This window comes from Palaemon carinicauda, chromosome 24 (assembly GCF_036898095.1).
Source record: "Palaemon carinicauda isolate YSFRI2023 chromosome 24, ASM3689809v2, whole genome shotgun sequence".
Taxonomy (NCBI): Eukaryota; Metazoa; Arthropoda; class Malacostraca; order Decapoda; family Palaemonidae; genus Palaemon; species Palaemon carinicauda.
In genome coordinates this window covers 35,729,457-35,731,956 of record NC_090748.1, presented here as the reverse complement: position 1 = coordinate 35,731,956, position 2,500 = coordinate 35,729,457, and the positions used below count along the sequence as shown (strand labels likewise).

At 38.3% G+C, this 2,500-nt stretch overlaps 1 protein-coding gene across 5 annotated transcripts in view; it reads right to left on the bottom strand.

Moving 5' to 3' along the window:
• Positions 1-2,500, bottom strand: part of LOC137618113 (uncharacterized) — a 5,938-nt gene that overhangs the window by 819 nt on the left and 2,619 nt on the right. The window contains exons 1-3 of one of the 5 annotated variants that reach the window (XR_011039725.1): positions 2,027-2,500; positions 1,531-1,761; positions 827-952 (exon numbers count right to left, since the gene is read on the bottom strand). The exon at positions 2,027-2,500 is cut by the window's right edge and continues 2,213 nt beyond it. Coding sequence is in view for 4 of the 5 variants with exons in the window: in XM_068348110.1 (XP_068204211.1) it covers positions 464-952; positions 1,511-2,500 (1,479 nt within the window). In the remaining variant the exon portion in view is untranslated. Of the gene's footprint in view, positions 953-1,453 lie in introns of those variants that run through there. The other 4 variants (XM_068348112.1, XM_068348110.1, XM_068348111.1 and 1 more) reach the window with 4 other exon arrangements.

Here is a 2,500-nt window from a genome sequence, read left to right as displayed (position 1 = left end):
GAAGGCCTTATCGTGATCCTGTGTCCAGTGAAACCTTACTTTGCTGGATGTCAAGACATGTAGAGGAGAAGTTATGATGGAAAAATTAGGACAAAACTTTGAATAATATGACACCATACCTAAGAAAGTTTTGAGTTCTTTTTTATCACTAGGAGTGGGGAATGAAGTTATAGCCTTTACATTAGTATCCTTGGGTAATATGGAGCCACTGCCAATGACATGTCCTAGGTATGTAACTTTTGCCTTACCAAATGAACTCTTGGCTAAATTAATAACTAGGTTAGCTTCGAGGAGTCTTTTGAAGAGTTCTTTTAAGATCTTGAGATGTTCGTCCCAGGAGATACTAGCAATTACGATGTCATCCAAATAGACATACACACCCTCCAAACCACGTGTAACTTCATGGACCATCCTTTGGAATGTAGCTGGAGCATTAGTCATCCCAAATGGCAAAACTCTGTATTCAAAGAGACCAAAAGGTGTTATAAAGGCTGATATCTCTTGTCCTATCTGTTAATTTAATTTGATAATAACCCTTTAAGAGATCAATCTGGGTAAGGTATTTAGAATTACTCACAGAGTCAATAATATCCGCAATTCTAGGTAATGGATAAGCATCCTTGACCGTTACAGAATTAACCCTTCTATAATCCGTACACATACGATAGGAATTGTTAGGCTTTTTTACTAAAATACAAGACGATGCCCAGGGAGACTTACTTGGTGCAGCCAAATCTAGTTTCAGTAAATACTCAACCTCAGCCTTCAAGGCTGGTAATAAACGATGGGACACCCGATAAAAAGGTTGACGAACGGGATTGGCGTTTGGTTCTAGCACAATATCATGTTGCACCAAGGTACAGCAACCAGGAGTGTCTGAACATATTGCAGGATAAGACTTCAGAACAGCCTCTAATTCTTCCCTTTCCACCTTAGGAAGATGACCAAGATACTGTGAAAGCAAAGAAAGAATCTGTGAATTACTAGCATCTTTCCATGATAAAATATGATTATGAGCCAAAGTTTCTTCTTCGTCTGGCTCAAGAGGAGCTAAAAGTTTATCATTATCAACTGCCTCGGGTACTAGGTTTTTCGGGGTAGGAGAAGTCTCGATGGGAGTAGTTATCCTCTAGTTGTGAGTGGAGTGATCAGTCTCTCTACTTATCAGGTGAACTACCTGTGGAGAAATCTTTGCAGATTGGTATGGTTTTATAAGATTAATGTGCACTAACTGGCTAGGCTTCCTTTTATCTGGAGTTTCAATTGCATAAGTTGTTTTAGAGACCCTTTTAGTGATTTTATACGGACCCATAAATTTTTCTCTCAATGGAGCTCCTGGAACTGGTCGATAAACAAGTACATCATCTCCTACTTTGAAAGTTCTAATTTTGGCCTTTTTATCGTAATGGTTTTTCATTCGAATCTGACTGTTAGTTAAATTCAGATTGGCAAATTCATAAACATGGTCAAATTTAACCTTAAGACTTTGAAGGTATTGCGGAATACTTACTTGCTGGTCTTTGTAAGTACCTCTTAGGATGTTTTCTTTTACCATACTAAGGTTTGTCCTAGGTCTGCGGCCGAACATCATCTCGAAGGGAAAAATTCCAGTCGATTCATTAGGCGTACTCCTAAGTACATACATAAGCAGATCCAGGTCTTCATCCCAGTCTCGTCCAGTTTCACAAATGTACTTGCGCAGGAGGTTTTTAATGGTCTGGTGTACTCGTTCGAGGGCTCCATTAGTCTGAGGGTGATAAGCTGAAGCAAAAATATGAGAGATGTTTAACTGCTTTAAAGTTTGCTTAAACAAATCACTAGTGAAGTTTGTCCCCTGATCACACTGAAGCTCTTTTGGAAAACCAAAAATGGTGAGTATTTTAAGAAGATTAACAATAATTGTTCTAGCAGATATGTTTTTTATAGGTACGGCTAAAGGAAATCTAGTAGTTGGACACAACAAGGTTAAAATGTACTCATTTTGTTTCTTAGTTTTGGGAAGTGGACCAACACAATCTACAATTACCTTTTCAAAAGGAGAATTAGGTACTGTAATAGGAACTAATGGTGCTGGAGGTATTTTCTGATTTGGTTTACCAGTTACCTGGCAGGGATGGCAAGATTCTATGTGGTGCTTTACATCAGCTTTCATACCAGGCCAGTAGTAATCGTCCAGCAAACGCTTATAGGTTTTGGAAATGCCTAGATGAGACTCTGCTGAATGAGCAAGATCCAATAAGGCTGCACGAAGATTAGAAGGAACTACAAGCTGGTAACTATCATGCCAGGAATTTTGTCCTGCAATCTTCAAAGGTCTATAACGTCTCATAAGGATGTTATTATCAAGATAAAAATATGGTAACTTACTTTCATCAACGTCATCTTTTACTTTATCAAAGTATTCTTTCAAACTATCATCAGACCTTTGATACTCTACAAATTCATCTGAGGGAATATCAACAAGATCAGCAAGGACTTTTTCACCTAAGGTACTTTGATC